Source organism: Ovis aries, chromosome 22, assembly GCF_016772045.2.
Source record: "Ovis aries strain OAR_USU_Benz2616 breed Rambouillet chromosome 22, ARS-UI_Ramb_v3.0, whole genome shotgun sequence".
NCBI classification, from domain to species: Eukaryota; Metazoa; Chordata; class Mammalia; order Artiodactyla; family Bovidae; genus Ovis; species Ovis aries.
The window spans coordinates 37,802,334-37,822,264 of NC_056075.1; the positions used below are offsets into that span (position 1 = coordinate 37,802,334).

At 37.3% G+C, this 19,931-nt stretch overlaps 1 protein-coding gene across 4 annotated transcripts in view; it reads right to left on the bottom strand.

The window, feature by feature from the left end:
• Window positions 1-862: 862 nt before the first annotated feature.
• Window positions 863-19,931, bottom strand: part of RAB11FIP2 (RAB11 family interacting protein 2) — a 43,645-nt gene continuing 24,576 nt past the window's right edge. For 2 of the 4 annotated variants that reach the window (XM_004020222.6, XM_027960509.3), the window contains 2 exons: window positions 11,506-11,551; window positions 863-5,237 (listed from right to left, as the gene is read on the bottom strand). In XM_004020222.6, the coding sequence (XP_004020271.1) occupies window positions 5,010-5,237; window positions 11,506-11,551 (274 nt within the window). In that variant the 3' untranslated portion in view covers window positions 863-5,009. Of the gene's footprint in view, window positions 5,238-11,505; window positions 11,552-16,657; window positions 16,720-19,931 lie in introns of all 4 variants that reach the window. The other 2 variants (XM_027960510.3, XM_042238914.2) reach the window with 2 other exon arrangements.

Consider the following 19,931-nt stretch of genomic DNA (forward strand, 5'->3'; position numbering starts at 1 on the left):
CTTTGTCTCAGTAGACTAAGGAAAACAAATGTGAGTGCTAGGGACAGGCAGAAAGGGGAACAACCTAGAGAAATACTAGAGGAGGTGACTGAGATACATTAAGTGGACCTCTAAAACTGAGGACAACTAGGGGTGAGGAAGGTATTCTGTCTGCAGAGAACTCCCTTGTTCCAAGTGTGTACTCCTTACCTTCACGACGACGACGTGCGGATCACGTCTTATCTAGAATACAACCACTGAACATACTGCCACACCCCCCCGCCCTTCGATTCCTGTTGCCCCCGGATGGCATCTGGGATGGACAGGAGTTGTATACCTGCACTGCAGGCTGAGAGGGCTGGGAGTGGGCAGGAGTTAGTGGTCTTTGCCAAGACCTAGACCAGAAACAGTGGTGAGAAGTGCTATGGGATGGGGTCTACTGTTGAGTTCCAGAAGTAGATATTCTGTAAATTGTCTCCGATTTCCTCTGAAAGCTTGTACAGTCCTTACCTTAGAAGGCTGTTGTGAAGAATAATGAGATAATGCATAAAGAGAAGGCACTCAGTACAGGTCTCAGATTCTATACAAACACTTAAGATGTAATTTTCCACCAAATTGTTAGCTTCTGTCCCTGTGAGGGGATGATGTATTTATATATGAAGGGCTGCTAAACAGTGTCTATGCTGAGGTATAAGCCACTCTCTCAATGACTTTTCAAAACTATTTTCATAGTGAAATGAGTCTGCAGGTATTATAGAATCCTTGCTGCAACACATCAAATGATAAGGCATCTAAGTACTGCATTTTCAGAAGACAAGGAGGGCTCATGGACAAATGCATATTCATGCTGCGCTATCTACAATAAGACATTATGACAACCAGATCAAGATTAAACACTTTAATCAACTACAATAAACCAATAATCATATATAAAAATTCTGATTCATGCATCAGATTACATAAATTACACAACGGTCACATTATGTAATGCTTACATACTTTTGAGTTTGTACCTGCAAAAATGTATACAAGTTACTAGAGCATTTTCCTTAGTAATTTTAATACTCCTCAGTTATAAATAATGCTTGTATCTTTCAAATACCTGCTAAATATATACATTTCTAGATCTGCAGCATTTTTTTGTACCTCAAAATACAAACCCCCTAGAAGACTTAAGATTATAAGCCCAATGTATCATTTGTTACAGACTTCAGTTCCATTATAAGAGTGGATTTTTTGACATGGAAAATAAATGAAATAAAATGTCAACTCTAGTTTAATGCTTGAAGAGCTTCTACACTTCTTATTAAATACATCAGAAAACCCTTCATATGCAGATTAATTAGTTAAGGTGCTACCTATTGCATATTAAATACTTCCAATAAGTGCATCTGGGTTATTAAAGTTATAAATCTGTGAAAATGGGGGCTTTCAGTGTGGGCTGACAGACCCTTCCAACTACAATCATGAGCCAGCAGCACTGCGATCCTTTTCCTTTTACTTCAAAGAGATTGAGGAAATGAGCATGCTTCGTATTTCACTTACACACACGAATGACACCAACCGTATCTATAAGACATATGAGCACACAGACATCAGAAAGTTTCACCTTGTTTTGCAAATCCAGGGTAGGCTGCTTTTTCTAAAAAGCAACAGAGGAAAATAAAAGCTCTAGTGTTAACAATAGATATATTAAAGGCAGCAATTTTTTTTTTTTTTTTTTTGAGCGCTCTTTGCTGAAGAATAAGCACTCTTACGAGGGTGGAGGAGTTGGTGAAGGATGAGAAGAAAGCAAGTCTGCCACTAACGAGCTGAGTTTTACTTTAGGTTTCCATTCATGAAACCCCTTTAAATACAGGGCAACATTTTCACAGCTGGAAAATTACAACAAAATCTTCATTTGCTGTTAAAAGCAACAGACATAGTTATGTACAATCTATGGATAATACTACATTCATGGGAGGATGGCAGAACTAGGCTCAATGCAGAATACAGCAGCAAAAAGCAATACTTAAAAGAGTTGTCAATGGGTGACATGTTATTTTATATACAATTCTAACATTTACTCCCTGGTATTCAATAACTGAACCTGAAGCCTAAGTGGTAGGAGTGTACGTTCAATACTTTGAAGCTGAATTTTAGAATTTGGAGGGGAGCTGGTTGTATAACTACACTATTTAAAAAATATTAGCAGAGGCATTTTTAATTACATAACAGAACTGTGTTAGCTTAAGACAGGTTTGAGACTATCACAAACCAATTTTTAAAAATCCTCTTTTTTGTGGAAATATTTTTGAGCATGCCTTTTTTAAGCATAAAAGCAGAAGTAATCTCTGTAAGTCTATTGTGCTGTGCATTAATGAGTATATATGTTTTATTTCCATGTCTAACTTACTAAAAAAACATACCATTATAATACTTAAAAGTTACAGTTTGGAAAAATAAACCAATGTGATCCTTTGGCCTTTTTTCTACAATGCTAGAAATTAATACTACTCCACTTGCACTTCCACTCACAAACACAGGAAACACTGGTATGTTTACTTAGGAACTCATTTTTACTTTTCATTTTTAGTTCATTATATTGACGAATTGATTATGAAAATACAGAGTAAGTCTGACTCTAGGTCATGAAAGAAAGAAAGTTCATAAACATCAGAAAAGAACATTTCAGGCAGTGATAAACGCAGATTCAGTTTTCAATACAGTTCTTGTCTCAGAATAAAAGATAAAAATATTGATGCAGTTATAGCCAAATCATTCACCAAGGATAAGTCTAATCCTTAACAGTTTTCACACAGGCCAAGATTCTCTCCTTAAAAATGAATTTCCTCATTAAAAAAATAGTCCCTGAATCATACTTTTTCATGAGCTTTGTTTATATAAAACATATCCCCAAGTACAACACTGGTATCGTAGGTCATTCTATAGAAAGTAAATTTGGCCAAAGCATATTAAAATATCTGCAGATAATGTTATAATACTGAAAACACATGGATTCTAATACTTTTAAAAGTGTGAGAAGAGCCTCAATTATACTAATAGAAAAACTAAGAATTGTGCAACATTTAACAAATGTTAACTAAAAATGGCACAATGTTAAAAAATAAGAACTACTAAGACCTCAAATGAGAAAATAAAATTTTACACCAGACTGTGAGTGACATTTACTACAGAAATTTAGAAGTGAAGGAAAAAGTTGGCAAGAGCTATTTTTCCTTCTCTATTTCCTCATATTAAAAATTTTTTGTATTAACATTTGGGATTTTTTTTCAGAATTTCAAAATTTGTGCTCTCATAGGAAAACAACGCAACTCAGAAAAATGCAAATAATAAGGAATTTTAGCTTATGAATATAAACTTGGCCAATTATCTGATTTAAAATATTAAACTGAGCAATTACATGTGCTTTGTTATTTAACTCTCAATGAAGTCTTAGTAGAGACAAATATTAAGACAAAAATGTATTTGGTAAAAGATTGGGGAATATATGTCTCTATATACAGGTGAACTTTTCATTGCAAATTTCCTTTAGAAGAAACAGATTTCAGTATTACACAGTATGTATTTCAGACTTTTAAAGTTAAAAAATGAGCAGCAGACGATTAGTAATATAAAATATCACTATTTTTCCACTTTAAAGACTAATTTTGTACAAATATATAAAGAAAATTCATGAAAGCAGTCAACATTTTGGGGGAGCAGACTTTAAAAAAAGTTGACATACAGTTTTGTGATACTGATTTATTTTTAAAGGGTTTTGAGTATGCAGAACAATATAAATTGTCATCCTAGTCAAGATCTAAGAACTCACCCCTCCTTTAGTAAATCTTATTGTGGTTCAGAACCCAAATGCAACCATCTGTTCCATTATTTATGAAACTTGAAACCAAGCCTAATTCATCATTCCTAGAATTTGCTCATTGCTCTGGGTTACCAGGCATCAGAATGATCACCTACTCCCCCCTAAATTATCTTCGGAAATAACTTCCTAGTATTTTCTTTGCTAGTATTTTAAAGACATTCAAAATCTCAACAAAACAAATCATATTTGCTTATCTTCTGCTTAAAGCTTAAACAAAGCTCAGATATTAAGACAAAAAACTAATTAAAAAAACTCATGCTGTTGTGAAGTTAATGAAGTTTCCTAAAACACATCATTCTTTAAAAAGGGACTTTGGGTCATTACTTTGGAAAAAGAGAAAGGATCTGATGGTAGAATAATATATAGTAGCAGCTTATTTTGAAACCAAGGTTCATCTAGTCAAGAGTGATTTGAAGCAGCTTCTCTATAACAAACCATTTAGAGTATTAATAGCAACGCTGATTTGTTTTGCATCGATAGAGCACACATATATTTCCAGATTAAGAAACCCTAATTGGTATCCTATCATTTTAGAGGCAACCAGTTGTTTTTAAATGTTCTAAAAACACACGTATATATGAGGTATATGCACATATTTTACATACAAAGATACATGAACATCTAGATATTCATGTACACATGTATATATATATATAAAATATGAACCTTTTTTTTTTAGTAGTGTTTATAATGATCAGTACTCCTGCACCTAAATGTCTATAAATTGACTTCTGAGAAACCAACCACAGTTTCAATTTTGCTTTACGAGAAACCTGTTCCTGAGGAATACGTCATGTACTTCTGAAGATACTTCTAGGCCTAAGGGAGATTAGTGGGCCAGCACCAGCACCTAAGTGAATCCTAAGGAACGGCTTATTCACGAGAATCTGGCCCATTTTCACTTTAAAGGTTTAAATTATTTATTTTTTTTTTTTAAGGTTTAAATTATTGAGCTCACTTCAAAGGTCACTCTTGATAGTCCCTGCTAATATTTACAGGTGAAACGATTTTTCACAATGAAGGAGAGTACGTAATGAAACCTGATAGCGTGGTCTCTTTTTCAGTACCAAGCTTTTCTTCTATTTCTCATCCTTTCGTCCTTTCTTTCTCCTTCCCTCCCCACCCCCGCCCCGCCCCTGATTATAAATGCAGTACCACCGGCTTGTTAAGTATTGGAGAATTTCCCAGCTTTCCTGGACGGCTCGTAGGGCACTCTGAGAATACTGGGCGTCTCCTCCATCACCCTGACCAGGAGGTTGTCGATGTAGTCCTCCAGCTCCCGGATGTGCGAGTCCTTCCTCCTCAGGAGCTCCTTGTGCTTCACCAGCTCCTGCAGTACCTCCTCGTAGGTCAGACTGCGATAGCCTGCAGTGGCGTCAAAGGGGTTGCTCTCCTAGAATAGGATGAAGACGGTCACTTCAATAGAGCATTGGGGGCAGATGATGAACTATTTTGAACTTCAACTTTTTTCAACACTCATCCCTATCCTTGGCGAGAACCCATTCGACAGTTCACAGCGTGGCTAGCCAGTTCTCCGGAGAAGGCAATGACACCCCCACTCCAGTACTCTTGACTGGGAAATCCCATGGACGGAGGAGCCTGGTAGGCTGCAGTCTATGGGGTCTTGAAGAGTCGGACACGACTGGGCGACTTCACTTTGACTTTTCACTTTCATGCATTGGAGAAGTAAATGGCAACCCACTCCAGTGTTCTTGCCTGGAGAATCCCAGCGACGGGGGAGCCTGGTGGGCTGCCGTCTATGGGGTCGCACAGAGTTAGACACGACTGAAGTGACTTAGCAGCAGCCAGTTCTCAGGAAAGGACTAGAGCAGATGTACCCACGCCTTGATTACAACTCTAAATTCTTCTAAAACCACTTTTTACACTGTGTGCAAATATCCTAGTGTTAAGAAATTGACCATATAATTTAAGATTAGATTAACAGATCAAATCTTCTATAATAAATATAATTTAAGAAGACGAAACCAAAAGATCTGTAGGAATCAACTGTAGGAAATATAAGCTATTGAAAACTAGACCTTTGGACATTAATTTAGTTCTCATGGAACTGCTTCCATCAAACTAGAGTTTAATGTTGTACGTCTGCCTCTTTATTGAAGATGGTTATAAGACACAGCATTATCAAGTCTGCTTCAGATATTTGTTATGAAATGTTGCTGGCATTCAGAACTACTATATACTATTATATAATAATATTATGTAATAATAGTATATAATAAATCCATGGGCAATCCTTTCAAGAAGCTCCACAGGAATAACTACTATTTTAACTTATAGGCAAACAGACCTTTTCCTCCTCTGGGAAATGAGTCTATTTTTCTCCTCCTAGTGCTAATACCTGTATAATTTATTTCCCTTTTTGCCCTGGTTGTCAGGAAACTCAAGAGTTCCACTACTATCATGCTAACAAGATTAGTATATCTGCATTGTCTCCCACTTCATTTATTTTGTTTAATCTTATTCTGTTGCTAAAAATTATTTTAACACAAAGGCAAAACATAAGCCAAAAAGGCAATGATTAATGTTTATTATAAAGCATCCTAATAGAAAATATTTCTCAGGAATTTCATCAAAAAAGCACTGTATCATCATCTATTTAAAGTGTGTAATACTGAGATTTTTCATTATGCAAAATGTAAAGTAGCAATCTTAATGGCATTTTATATATACTTCCATCACTACATTCAACAACTGGAATTGGTGTTCATCACTTTCTTTCCAAACATTTCCTTTGGGCTTTAAAGAAAATACACTAAAATCCTGAGGAAACGGACCTTGCTCTTAAGGACTACCTACCTAATGTATTCAGTAGAGGACTGAGAACCAGGACTGATAAATATAGATAGGTCTTTTTTTTTTCTTGTCATAGAAATTAAATTTGTATTCATTTTTTAGGATCTATTTTAATTTGCTATGCATCCAGGAGTTTTCATCAATAAAGTCAAAGTGTAACTTTTCATCCCCTTCTCCCCCAGACCCTGTGACTGTGCAGTATCAAAGGGATAAGCAAGAACACAGATACCAGTATGTTTGTGCTAGCCAAGCACACTCCCTTCTCTAGCTAGGATAAAGGCAAAAACATTTTCTGGGCTGAAAACTTCTCCAAGCCACAAAATCCCTAAGGTGTTTTAGAGAAGACATAGCTTGCACTAGACCTTCAAAGATTCTGGAAGGTACAAATGTGTACGGGAATCTCAAGCAGTGGGCTCTGCTTATTCAAAGGAAGAAACAAAGTTCAAGGCCCAGTGGTCAATAACAGTGATCAACAGAGTATGGCTGGGAAAGAAGGTTCAGGACAGGGCACAGAGAGAGAGAGGCTGAAGCGCTGGGTTCCAAACAGGCCATCAAGGATGTCTAACGCTATCAGACTTAGTGCTATGGGAAACAGAGCCTACTGAAGGTTTTAGAAGAAAGGAAAGGTAAGTAAAGCTAAGTTCTAGCAAAATGGTACAGCAGTGGGAAAGACCATTTGGAGGAACCAATATTAGTTACAAAGTTATTTAATAGTATGTGGTACCCACATCCTCAGTTGTGTCTGATTCTTTGTGACCCCATGGATTGTAGCCCGCCAGGCTCCTCTGTCCATGGAATATTCCAGGCAAGAATACTGGAGTGGGTTGCCATTTTCCTAACCTAGGGGATCTTCCCAAGCCAGGGATTGAACTCGAGTCTCCTGCATTGGCAGGTGGATAACACTGTGCCACCTAAGAAGCCCCCACTTAATAGTACAGACAAAAGTTAATAAGAGCCTCTACTAGGTTAACAGAATAGAAAGGATGCTAAGAGGAAGTAAATTTAAATTGTTAGACATTAAAAATAATGTATTTTGCCATTAGAATCTGGCACAGATACAACTTTATGAGCTGTGCTATCTTTGTCCCACAAACATTTCAAAATACTGTTTTACTACAACTAAAGGACAATTCTGGAGATACGCTGGTCTACTTTGCGGTTTCCTCTCTTTCAGAGCAATTAACCTTTTGTTAGAGTAAGTACACACACATACTTATAAGTTTATCTAATTGCTCGTAAGTAGTCTAGAGATATAAAAGTTATAATTTTCTAAACACATTCTTATTGACATTTATTACACTAAGCATGTTTCCGGAAAAAAAAAAAAAGGTAAGAAATACCGTATAGGTAAGTATATTTAAAACATTAATTGAAAATAAGCTACTCTCTTACTTTAACCAAAATAATTCTGTACAAATTTGAGACAGAAACCCACATAGGTCTCACTTTTCCTTCTCTCATAAATGAGATGTTCTCCAACTTCCCTTTCAACTCTAATATCTCCTGGTCTACAAAGTGATTTTTCTAAACTGCATTAAAAAAAAATAATAATGTTCAACTAATGTGATTTCATTTTTGTAATACAACATTTACTGAAAAATAGCAGTTCTTCTGAGAACTGCAGGGATTAATGAAATTAAACTAAATGAGATTCATTATCAATTGATTGTTTTACTTTTCTTCTTAATTTAACATAATAATAGTGTGAGATTGAGACTCTCTTAATGAAATTATACATTTATGAACTGATTTCTCCAAATTAATTAAGTGATAATATACACTTAGAAAATCATTTATATTGTTACATTTAACACTATACCAGCACTACCAGAGAATGTAGCTTAATTTTTAACATTTCTCTAAAATGGGGATTAAAAATATCAGAAAATTCTTTTATTTTGACATAAGTAGCTTAAATCATGCCACGATACAAGTCAATCTAAAATTTAATCTCTCAAAATAATCAATTATTATCCCACAATATTGTTCAATACTTTATAGCCATAATCTAGAATATACAAATCCACTAACTGGCATATTTTTCTCTTCACAATCATCTAATAATTATGGGGAAATAGATTTCTTGGAAATACACTTCTGAGCTTTTCAATAAATTTTCCATTTGTCCTTTTATGTGAAAATGTTACCCCAAATTTCTTTATCAAGTTTCTATGCCAAAAAAAGAAAAATCTTAGAAACACACATACTATAAACTATGTTCTGGAAAACAATAAAAAATAATTAAAAACAGTTTTATGCCTAGCTCCTGATTTATCTCGTATTTGAAAATCATGTAAACCTAATTTTAAGCATAAGATTCTTAACTGACTAAACTTAATAAATACAACTATGTTTTTTATAAATTCCAAATTAAACAAAGATTAATACATACGACAGGAAATAAAAAATATTTTCTCGTTTCAAAAATTATTTTGCTTAATAACTCTCAGGCAAATATAAAAATGAATTATTTTTTCAAAAGACATTTTCAATACTATTTTTGGAAAAGCTAAAATTGAGAAATCTCCAAACTGGTAAAGAGTCAAATAACTAAACACAGGCCTCCTAAGTACTCAATATTTTTCCTCTAGCACTCCATATAGATGGCACATATGTTTTTAAGATGTCTTCTTATATTGAAATTTAATGTAAATTTTTCTCCTCTATTCCTCTTTCATAACCAATCTTTTTTATTACTACCCGACCTCTGTTAAAAATTTCCATACACAGAGATACGAAAATAAGTATTGGGTGAGAGAAAAGAATTACTACACGAAGCTTTCTAACTAGAATTTTAAATAACTTGTGCAAACGACTTTGAGAATTACTAGTGATTTATTTTTACTTTACTCATAGTCTAGCCTTTTAAACTAGGAAATGTATATTTTTTACAATATTTAAATTTCAACAAAAGCAAATTATCAAGACTCAAAATAACTGAAGATTTAAAGAAAGGTTGTCCTGGTAACCAAATATTGGTGGGGTACTAACTGACATCCAAAGCAACCAGAGGAGAGAGAGAGAGATAAGATGAAGGCTTGGCATTCTCTGATCATCTCATTATTGTTCTAATGAGCAACTTTGCTCTGGGAATATCATCTCAGCTACTTTCACATCTTTTGTCCTACTCTCTTCATCTCCCTTTCAGTTCTTAATTAGGCCTTAAAGAGCTCACACTGCCCTTTCAACTGGCTACTGCTCCTGTTTAAACACTGTGCTTTCACAGACAGGTGTTGGCACTAGCATATAAGACATACAAACTTAATTACAAAATACTACGTCCAGAAGGAGGAGAAAATATAACTTAGTGCATGGCTATTATTGGAGAACTTAATGTAAATTACTTCAAACATCTTATAATCTTCAACATAAAACTTGTTCAAATACTTTTTTTCAATAACGATCAGTAGGAGGATGAGCTTTCTCCTCTTAATTGTATCTTGCAGTAAATTAACAACACCTAGTAATCCTTTAACTGTCATTTAGAATAGTTAGTATTCCAGAGAAAAATAATCACACATCAAGGATTCTTTTATCACCTTTAAATCCCTTAACTAAAACAATTTTCACATTTTATTTCTTTAAAGAATTCTAAGGATGCTTTTGCAGCAGTAAATTACAAGATTTGGAAAAGTACATTTACAAGCACACAGAAGTTGTAATTAAGGTTACTTAATAAACAATAGCTGCACATTAAATCGATTTTTTGATGTTGCATTTTGTTTGAGATTAAGTAACTGCCTGATAGAATTCATTTTACTATCTGATCAAAGGCTGACTTCATATATTCTGACATTTCTTGCCAGAGTGCCATAATATAAAGACTTGAGTATTTATGAAACATCAAAACGTACAAATCATTTACATAAAACAGTGAAAACACAGTACAAAGTCCTCTGCTTCTATAATGTTTCCTACCATTTTAAAGACAACTCTGTTTAGAGTGGTTTACACAACACCATGGTTTCTTCTAGGCCTATCACATCACAGAAAATTGTGATATGTTACTGCTTTGAAAAATTCTTATTATACATCTGGATCACACACATTAAGGACAGATGGTTCAAACAGCAACCACCAGCCTCTAGGAATAAAGGCTCTATTTCTGTTACTCAGTGAGAATGTAGTTTCCTACCAAGACATGTGCCCATATTTTATAAAGTAACTTATTCTCTAGGTTTAATATGGTATTTAGAATTGATTGAAGATGTTACTGAACCTCTGAACAGAGACAGAAAACTGAACTTGAAATAACAATGAAATGAAGTTAAAATATCTGAATAGTCCTTGCAAAATATGCAAGTTAATTTAGCAGGTTGCTACCAAATCTGTTAACATATTTGGTTTCATTCTGACTTAGAAGGTAAATGTCCTACAGGTTCTTTCAAACACACTTTCCTGGTTAAATGGATCTCTTGCCAGGAAGTGTTTCCTATTGTTAAATATTAACAAGCAGTTTTATTTTTCCTTCAATCTTCGTCACAACAACAACAACAACAAGAAAATGCTAGTTTTCTCCACATGCTCTTATTTCCTAACTATTATAATGCTGACTTTGACATACAGCTTTCTTATTCATATTTAAAGAACCTGCAAACAAAATCTGTATATTCTAAATGAATTTCAATTCTAACTAAAACTGTTTGCTTATACTTCCATAGATCATACTTAAGTCATACCCTATGGTATATTTTGTATTTCTTCTTTCTCTGCAGATTACTACACTAGACCATAACTTGTAGGTAATGGAGGGATTCACGGAGATAGAGGCCTTTTTAAGAATGTGCCGCAGACACACAGCGTGCGGCTTGGTTTTTGGTAATTCTCGAACTGTCGATACAACTTACCGGAATCTTCCTGAGGTCCTCATGACTTGTCGGATTCACATGAAAACTGAGCAATAAAAGACAAGCATAAATGTTAAAAGCTTATCACAGTCCACGCGGGAGGAAACATAAAAGCAGAACATTTCAACCAATGTTGAACAACAATTTCTAAACTCCTACACCACCTGGGTGACTGACATTTAATCCAGGATGTAAAAGAAAAACAAGATTTATGCAACATTCTATACTTTTAAACTCTGAGGGAAAACCCTTCAGTTAATACTAGAATTAAAGAATTGTATCTTTAAATACGTCGTTTCTAAATATGTTTAAATATAAACAAATTTACCTAGTCAGCTACTTTATAAAATTAAAGTTTGTAATATTATTGTTCATTTAACACACACACACACACACACACACACACACACACACACCCCTTAGGCCTTCTGAGATAAAACTAAGGAGGATTAAATAAATTTAGGGTGGGAAGCGTGTAGAATGAAAGAGTTGAAGCCATCTTGTAAAACAATTATTCCTATAGGTGTTAGAAAAATTAACCTTTAAACATTTTCCTATCAAGGAGAATGAATTCAGAGCTGTGTGAACCATTTCTGTCATTAATGGATTTCTAAGTAGCTGGTCTTCAAAATTTAAATACCCAAATGGACCAAAACAAAATGGATTTCTTCCATGCAGAGGACAAAAACATCACAGCTGAATGTTATAATCATTTTCCTCTTTAACACATGTCCATTAGGAAGTGGACTGCAACCAAAAAGAAGCTAAACTTCAAAGCCATCTGCTGAGTAAATATTTCATCGTTGCTATTCAAGTTTAATTTTTACCCAGCACTTAACGACTATTAGCCATCAGAACCTCTACAAAGCATTAATGTCCTAGGAACCTTTTTAATCCCCACAGCCCCCTCAAAAAGACTTCACTGTAAAAGATATACATATATATATATTTTTTGTTGTTATCTGTGCAAGTAACTGGAATCCTTTGAAGAAATTCACTTTGAAACTTTTGACTGCATGCATGAAAAGTCTGGACACTGAAAAATACCTATTTTCACAAGTGTATGTCCCAAGCTGTAAATCCACAGGGTATGTGTGCACGTATGACCACCTTGAGAGAGTTTCCCATACATCCAAGGTTTCATTTGTTATGACTAAAGGTTTGTGGTAGTAGCTACCAGAACTGGTTGTTGAACTATTCCGCCTAGAACTCCTGTGGATAAATCTGGCATCTCAGTAGGGCCTGGTGACATGGTAGGGAAGATTGAGACATATTTTAAATACCAACGATGCACCATTTACAGGCCAGTTTGGCTGACACATTTTCTCACTCCCAGTACCTCACTGTCTTTATGGTGTTCTGTGTGGTCCCAGACTAGTCACTGCACCGGCAAAGCCGCAAAAGTCTGACAAAAAAGTGGCTTAGAAGAAAACAAAAACAAATCCAAAATACATCATCATGGGGTACCCCTAGGCCTACAGTGCCTCGGGAGCAGCTGATACCATGCGCGGTTCCCATCCTCCCTGGCTTTTGGTCCAAGGAGGTCAACACCAGGGACTATAGGACTCTTCCTCCTTGCCCATTATCTCAGTGTGCTGTTCTCTAACAGGTCAAGAAACACATTCTACGGTGGCTTTCTCCATTCGACTGTGATACTCTCGAGGACATAACTGATGGGCTGACAGCACACCGCAGTGGTTGCAGGCAGAGAGGTGGTGGTGTGAACTCAAATCCTGCTTCTTCGCTCTACACCCTTGCCTTCGAGTGTGTCTGGGTTCCCTCATCGGTGAAACGGGAATGCTAACAGGAGGAATGCTAACAGTCCCATGTAGGACTCCTGGGAAGATCAAATGAGATGATCCCAGGTAAAACAGCACCATGGCTAGCAGACAGCACATGTTCAGTAAATTAATTTATTGAATGAATATTTGCATATCGCTTATACTGCGCCAGACACTGTGCTAATAAGCACTTCAACCAAAATTAACTCATCTCATCTTCATAACCCTTAAGGTAGGCATGATCTTCATTTTCTAAAGAAGGAAATGAGTCACAGAGAGGTTAGGCAGCTTCTGGGAGGTGGTACAGGAGGTGAGTGGTGGAAGTGACACAGGCCTAGCCCTGTTTTCTGCTCATGGATCCACTTAGTGAGCACCAGCTACACTGCTGAGGCCTGAACACACAGGGCATGAGGCATGAGATGCACAAGTAAGCACTCAGGAGATGTGCCCTTGCAGGCGGAAGAGGGCACTCCCGAGTTAAATTCTTAGACCACCTACAGGAAGGAGGCATTCTAGCGCAGCAAATTAGCCAAGGAGAGTCCAAGTCCAGGAAAAAGTAGGACTTAACACTGCATGAAAGATAGGCTTGGCAGGCCAGAGAAAGAGCACAGGGAGGCCCTATATCGTCTGCTACTGCAAGACATCAAGGAGACCGGCGCACAGGCTGCAGGGTGGGAGGGAGCCCTTGAAGGGTAGTCATGAGGCCCCTGGAGTTGATCCACAGAGCAGTAGGTCACTTCCGACAAATTTCATCTTTCATAAATGCTACTAGATGTTTCACAGGGGCTTCCCTGGCAGCTAAGATGGTAAACAGTCTGCCTACAATGCAGGAGACCAGGATTCGATCCCTGGGTCAGGAAGATCCCCTGGAGAAGAGAATGGCAACCCACTCCAGTATTCTTGCCTGGGGCATTCCACGGAGAGAGGAGCCTGGCAGAATACATCGATTCCATCACATCCTTAAAGAATAAACAGTATTACAGCTGTATAGATCTCATTACATGTCTCAGGAATGCATTATTATACTAAGAAATAGAAATGCTCATATTATACTTATTTTAAGAAGAGTTTTAAAGGAACAAGACATTTAGGACAAAAATTTTACCAAAATCACAAAGCTAACAGTAGGTACAATCCACTGGCATTTGAAAGTGAAACTCATAGACAACCAGCAAATGGTCTGTGAATCGTCAAGAATGGTCACAACTGGAAAGGAAGGAGGTGTGGAGCACAGAGAGCCCTGGTCTTCGCCACTGTACCTGCGTGTAACCTGAGGGTGCCCACACTTGCAGCCCAGGCAGCCATCCGAGGCCAGAGCTCTGGGACTTGAGGCCAAAGCTCTGGGACTGGCCATTATCTGAAATCCAAAGGCAGAACCCGTCCCCTGTGGTCGGCTTTATATTCACAAACTCACGTGTCAAACACACGACCAACCCAGTCATTCACAGCTGACTTTTCTGATCTGTCCTTAAGGGGGGAAAAAGAGTTAACTGAACTGGACTGAATTAGCTTGGGGAGAAATAAAATGTCTCCATTTATCGACGTGGGGCGCTGATTCGTGATGCCTTTCCCCTGCACTACTATCCTCGTGCCAGACAAGACACTGAGGAATACAGGCTGACTGCTCCACTGAGTTGTTGACAGGTTAAGGAAAATGTTTTTTAAATCAGGTGTAAAAATAAACAGACATGCCCATAGAGAAAAGGTCTTATACAACTTTGAACTTCACAATTCAAAAAAAATTATTTTTCAAGATCAGGACTAAAAGAGCAAGGTGACAGCAGGAGACTCTAAAGCCCCTTTAGGCTGACGAAAACGTCTTTTAAATTCATATTTTTAAAAATATTTTAAACTAATAAAATGCTTTAAGTTAACATTCTGGGGTTTTTAAGTTTAATAAAAGCTTATTTTTTTATCTTGTGGTATTCCCAAATTTTAAAGAATTTTTAATTAACAGTACTCAAATATATCTCAAGGGATCATGAGTGTGTCTTCAAGAACGTCACAAAAATTTACTTTGAAGTTAGGATAAACACGGAGTAAGTAAATTAGTGAAACTTAAAACTGTCCTTCAATTTCTGCTATGGACTAGCTTCCCACAGATAAGCCAGAAAAGCAAATCAACATTTATAAAGTGATGAAACTACAGAAATCACTAAGGCATTTGGCAGTGACCTAGTTTTTTTCTTTGTCATTCCTTTTCTCTTTTTAAAACTCCTTTTGTTCTCTTTTGGAGTGAGAATACCTAAGAAAGGGCAGATACAGTTAACAGTGAAAAAGTTTATCAAGACAAAAAAACCCACAGAAGAACAAAGATCTATTAAAACTGATTAACTAGCTGCCTTGTCAGTATAAGACAATACAAACTGTGGAAATTCCTGACTCTAGGATTTTATATCTTTCAAGGAGAAGTCATATAACAACACTTCACGCTCTTTTGAAGGCATTTAAAAAAACATACACGATACATCTTTCCAAGATCTGTTACCCTGGAATTATAAAGCTAAGTCCATTTTAGCCTACAACTTGACCCATTTTGTATTTAAGAAGTGAATTCAAGTTATCTGCAAAATTCAGGAGGTATCCTGCTTGTCTGGGAGGCAGGGTCAAAGAGAGGAACGGGAGTAGAGTAACTTTCTTAAAAACACCATTTAATTCCTTACGGTGTACAGGAAGTACCACTTTAACTACTGCAGAACCCCTGACATGAATTCTCTTCAAGGGAGGGAACCGTAATATTGATCTTCTTGTCTAGTTGAGAGAGGGGGCTCTGCAGACCTGAAGCTTCCTTTGCAGGAGAGATATAGTTCTGGGGGAGAGGTGTAAACTGAGAATTATAATACAAAACCTTTAATGAGTGTGAAAAGAAGAAAAGTAAAATATGCCCTTTACAGAGAAGCAAGGGCAGGAAGTAATGACACTGGTCAAGTCACAACTGATATTATTGGACTTTAACCATGACACCAGGCATCTTGGTGAGCACTTTACATGCTACCGCACTTAATCCTGAACATTACAGAAGAGGAAACAGGCACGGCAAAGTCAAGGTAACAACAATGCTCAAGGTAACATGGTTACTAAGGAGCAGAGTCAGGATTCAGAGAAAAACAGCCAAAGGTCACCATCCAAGCTCTTAGTCACAAACTGCACCTCCCACTCAGGGTTCCACTGGGAGCTCAGAGAGGCGGGTCTCAAGGCAGCCAACACAATTCCTGAGCATTCTTCCAATCAGAATGACTGAGAAAAGTACACGACCCAGACATTCTTACAGACAGAACAAAGGCTGAACATTAACAGGTACTGAACTTCTTTGTCCCCTCTGAACTCCCCGCTCCATCCTGCCCATCTCTGCACCCAAGATGGCTGATCACCTGGGCCTCCTTGCCCACTGGTTTCCAGTTGTGCTTGATCACTGGGAGATACCTGCAAGAGACTGGAGGACAGAAAGAAGGGGAGACAGTATTTACTTCAGCGCTCCAGTCCCAACCTACCACCTTCTCAGCCCATGGCACTACAGCTTTGCCAGTAGCTTCTGTACAAACAGCCACAGCTGTTCCTTCACCCCTGTGTGGCAGTCACTTCCAGACACGGCAGGTCCCTGCCGCTATAATACCCCTTCCTTGGTGTCCTCACCCCGGCCAGCCCTCCATATGTGGTCTCCTCATTCAACTTGTGTCAATTATTCACTTTGAGTGTGTCATCTGTTTCCTGCTAGGAATTTAACTGATGTAAGAATACACAATAAATGCCATACACTGTTCACTCAATAATTTAAAATAGGAGAGAAAGAAAGAAAACCAAACTGCAGTTCTGAAATGGTATAACTGAAGTGACTGGGATTTGAATACTACTATACTTTATTATGGGGCCTTCCAATTTATAGCACATTTTCACAAACAGAATTCCTTTAACCATGTTTCCCAAGGAACACAAATCAACACACTGGAATACAGTCTCCCACAGTAAGATCTCATAGTCGAAATCCCGTCTGATCCACCGCACCTTCGGATTCTCCCACTCCCTTGCTCCTATTGGACCTGCTTTGTGGACCCCCACTAACATCCCAATTGTTTCCTAATCCGTCTGTATTTACTCGCCCCCCTCACCAGAGCATACTCATAGCCCGTCATCCTGCAGCTGTTCCCCCACTTTTATTTTGCCAATTTCTAACTCCTCCCAAGCCCCTCCTGCTGTCTTTGTTACTTTACTGACTCACCTTTATAACTAACCTGAAACACATCGTCACCACCCATCCTCACCGCTGCTTTTATGAAGGTTAACAACAAAACATTTTTATTTATGGCAAGAGCCTCATTCTCTTTAACCTCTCAGTTCTCTATGAAGAGTATTCTCTCTTTCTAAGATCTGTGATTGCCTAAATTTTCTTCTATGTTTTTGATTACCTGTCATCTTCCTCATTCTGCCCTAGTGGAAGACACTAGCTACTTCTAAAGGTTCTGCTTTCAAACTTCTTTTTCCACTCTACCCTGGGGATTTCTTATCTTCCCACTACTTCAGCTGCCACCACTATATGGACTGATGATGGTTACATCTTTAATCTTCAACCACAACTGCTTTATCCTTTGTAACAATACCTCCTCCTTTACAAAAGTCTGTTCAGTCTCAGACTGGGTATATATTACTTGCACCTCAAAGTTGTCCCTAGCCAATCATCACCTTGACTCTTCTATCAGTTCTCTCTGACTTTGCTCTTCTAGTACAAAAAGGTGAAGCCTCAGAGGCACCCTTGACTCCAGCCTTCAGCTTGAATGCCTCATCAGTAAGTAGCCAGCTTCTCCCCACTCAGCTTCTGGACGTGGATATCTCATTGTTTCCTTGCTACTCATTTCCAATGCTGGTTACTCATGGGACCACATGACGACCTACACTAAAACAGCCTGGACCACAGTAACAGCCTCCTCTCAGGTTCTACCACCCTCCCTCCATCCCATCTAGCTATGCAACAGGCGTGGGTAGGATATTCTAAAGCTCAAGTCTAACCTCATCATCCTTCTTTCAAAACACTGGCCTCCCACCTCCTCCAGGACAATAACAAAATTTCTTAGCCTGGCTTTCAAAGCCTATTGTGCTTAATTATATCTTTTCAAACTTACTGCCCACCACTCAGCACCCAGGTACAACCTATTACATTGCTCTACATTTTGTATTTTATTTTTAATTAGGAAACAAAAATTTCATTACCTATTTCAAAAAATTAGGATTAAGAGATTTAAAATGGAACATTTTTTTAATGACAAAGTGCTAAATCCAATGTAAAGTGTATGAACCTAGACACAGACCTTACATCCTTCATAAAAATTAACTCAAAATCAATCACAGACCCAAATATAAAGCACAAAATTACAAAACTCCTAAAAGATAACACAGAGAAAATGTAGATGATTTTGGGTATGGTAATCATTTTTCAGATACTACACCAAAGGCATGACCCATGAAGAAAGAAAAATTTTACAAGTTGAACTTAATTAAAATTTAAAACTTCTGCTGTACAAAAAAACCCCACAAAACACACTGTTAATAGAATGAAAAGTCAAGTCCCAGACTGAGAGAAGATATATGAAAAAGATATTTAATAAAGGACTGTTATCAAAATATACAAAGAACTCTTAAAAGTCAACAACAATAATCCAATTTAAAAATAGGCCAAAGATTCCAACAGATCTCATCAAAGAAGACATACAGATGGCATTAGGCATAAAAAGATGTTTGACATATGCTACTGAGGAAAAACAAATGAAAACAATGAGATACCATCACACACCTACTGGAACGGCCAAAATCTGCAACGCTGACACCACCTAAGGCGGACAAAGGTGTGGAGCAACAGGAACATTTACCATACAGTCCAGCCACTGCGCTCCATGGTGTCTACCCAGAGAAGCTGAAAATCATGCCCACACAAAAACCTGCACACAAATGCTTACAGAAACTTTATTCCTAACTGCCAAAACTTGGAAGCACTCAAGATATCCTCCAGTAGCTAAGTGGATAAACTGGTGCATCCAGACAATGGAATATTATTTGGTGCTAAAATAAATAAATAAGTAAATGAACTCTCAAGTCAGGAAAAGAAGGTGGAGAAACCTTAAATGCATGTCACTAAGTCAAAGCAGCCAATTTGGAAAGTCTACAGACTGTACGATTCTGACTATGTGACCTTATGCAAAAGGCAAAAACTATAGAAACAGCAAAAAGATCAGTAGTTTCCAGGGGTCTGGGAGGAGGGACCAGTCAATAGGTAGAGCACAAAAGATTTTTACAGCAGTGGAAACACTCCATATGATACTATAAAGATGGACGCATAACACTCTATATGATACTATAAGGATGGAGGCATATCATTACACGTTCGTCAAAAGCCACAGAATATACCACACCAAGAATGAACCCTAATGTAAATCATGGACTATGTATAGTTCTGATGTGTCAATGTAGGTCCCTCAATTTTAACAAACGTTTACCACTCTAGTGGGGAATGCTGATAAAAGGAAGAAGCTGCATCTGTGTATACATCTGTAGGATGTATATGGGAAATCTCTGTACCTTCTGCTCAATTCTGCTGTGATCTCAAGCTGCTCTATAAATAATTGTTTTTTAAGTCTGCATTTTGGGTATCTATCTTAA